The following is a 1,946-nucleotide window of genomic DNA, read 5'->3' as shown; positions in this document are numbered from 1 at the left end:
CGGGGGGCGGGGCGCGCCCGGCCGGCTCCTTAAAGGCGCGCGGGGCGCGGCGCCCGCGGCTGGAGGCGCAGGCCCGGCGAGCGCGGGGAACGGGGAGCGGGGCGCGCCGGCCGCCGCGGCTCCGGGCTCAGCATGCGCCGCCCGCTGTGGCTGGCGCTGGCCGCGTCGCTCCTGCACGGTAAAGCCGGGGGGCGGGGGGACGGCGCGCGCCCCGCGGCTCCACCGCGGGGTCCCGGCGCGAGGGGCCTCGGGGGCGCCCCGGGAGGGTGGCGCGCGCCCCGGGCTGCCGCGGCGGGGCGGCGGGCTGGCGGGCCGGGTCTGGGGCGCACCGCCGCCGGCCCCCCCACCACCCCTGAGCAGCGCGCCCGCTCTCGTCCCCCGAAGCGACCCGGCAAGGCGAGTTCCAGAGGAAGCTCTACAGGGAGCTGGTCAAGAACTACAACCCCCTGGAGAGGCCCGTGGCCAACGACACGCAGCCGCTCACCGTCTACTTCTCCCTGAGCCTCCTGCAGATCATGGACGTGGTGAGTCCCGCGCGGCGCATCCCCGCGGGCCCCGGGCGGGGGCCCTGCCCTCTGCCGCGTGCCTCGGCCTCCCCGCCTGCCGACCCCCTGTGCCCGGGTGTTCCCCAGCCGCGCAACTCGGGGCGACCGCACCCCCAGCCGGCCGTCAGCACGAACGGGGTCCCCGCGGTCACGTTTCCGCCCCGCGCGTGCTGCCAGTACGTCCCGGGTCACTTTGGCGACGTCCCGGGTCACTTTGGCCGTTTCTAGAGTTTTCTGCAGCCGGTGGCGCGTAGCTTGGGGCCGGGCTCTGGGCTTCGCGGCTGCGTGAGGCGCCCAGGACGTGGAAGGAGGGGGGTGGCTGCGAGCATTGAGGACCCCGGGTTCCAACGACGGGTATCCGCTGAGGGCCGCGCGGGCGGGCGCAATGACACGGACGCACGTGGGGTCGCTGCCCCGCACGCTCGGCGGGCTCGCTTCAGTTGGCAAACCCGCGTCACAGCCGTGTCGCTCTGTTCTTGGCTCCTCTGGGCTGCGTTTTCACTGGCGTGTCGCTCACGCCGCACGAGACTTCAGCAAACGCTTCGTTGCGTGTAACGGGTTGGGGCGTCGCCCGTGCGAGGCGACAGCCTCCGCTCAGGGACGGAGGGACATGCGGGACTCGTGTGCGGGGGACACAGCTCCGAGCCCCTGGCACGGAGAGCCGCCCGGGGGGTTCAGCATAGCGGGGTGCCAGGCCGTGGTGCTTCAGACCAGGCGGCCCCAGAGGGGGTCACCAGGCGACGCTGCCCTCGCCGCCCGCGCGGGCAAGTCAAATCCACACCTGCTCAGGTAGCAATCACTCCCGGGGACAGCCAATGCCAAGTGACCAGCTCCGACCACAAACGCAGAAAGAGCCGCAACGGGGGAGGCTGGGCGTGGGGCCCCGGCCTGCGGAGCCGGAGCGCCCTGCACAGAGTGTGGGGCGCGGGGGGCTCGGGCCTACCTGCCACAGCTCGTGGGTCTTCGGCCGCGTGACCTGGTGCCTCAGTCTGTGGACAGGGAGGAGCGGACGGTGGGCGTGGCCTCCCTCCGCACCTGCCTCCCTGATGGGACTCAGTGCGGCCCTCGGACCTCGAGGCAGGCCCTGTGCCAGGCGCCCAGAGCGCATGCTCCGCCGGTTCCCGCGCTTCCCACCTACCCCGCAGGTAGAGGCTCTGGCAGGTCGCTTCTGCACGGGCCACCTTCTCTGTAACAGACCAGACGGAGGCTGTGCAGAGAAGGCTGAGGACCGGGGGAATTCTCTGGGGTTCGAAGGGGCGGTGAGCCCCACCGTTTCCATCCCCCCGCCTCCCTAGCGAAGGCCGGGGCCCTGGCCTGCCTGCAATGTCCTTGCAGTGGCCGTCAGTCCAAGCCGGGGCACCCAGAAAGGACAGAGAAATAGGAGGCATCCAGATTGGAAAG

General features: G+C 72.7%; 1 protein-coding gene across 1 annotated transcript in view; it reads left to right on the top strand.

The window, feature by feature from the left end:
• The first annotated feature begins 120 nt into the window (after positions 1-120).
• LOC120595320 (neuronal acetylcholine receptor subunit alpha-7-like) overlaps positions 121-1,946 on the top strand; it is a 62,062-nt gene continuing 60,236 nt past the window's right edge. The window contains 2 exon segments of the mRNA XM_039853407.1: positions 121-178; positions 385-524. Of these exon segments, the coding sequence (XP_039709341.1) occupies positions 133-178; positions 385-524 (186 nt within the window). The 5' untranslated portion in view covers positions 121-132.

This window comes from Pteropus medius, unplaced genomic scaffold (genome assembly GCF_902729225.1).
Source record: "Pteropus medius unplaced genomic scaffold, Ma_sr-lr_union100, whole genome shotgun sequence".
NCBI lineage: Eukaryota > Metazoa > Chordata > Mammalia > Chiroptera > Pteropodidae > Pteropus > Pteropus medius.
The sequence above is the reverse complement of the archived record's forward strand: the minus strand, read 5'-3'. Positions and strand labels throughout refer to the sequence as shown.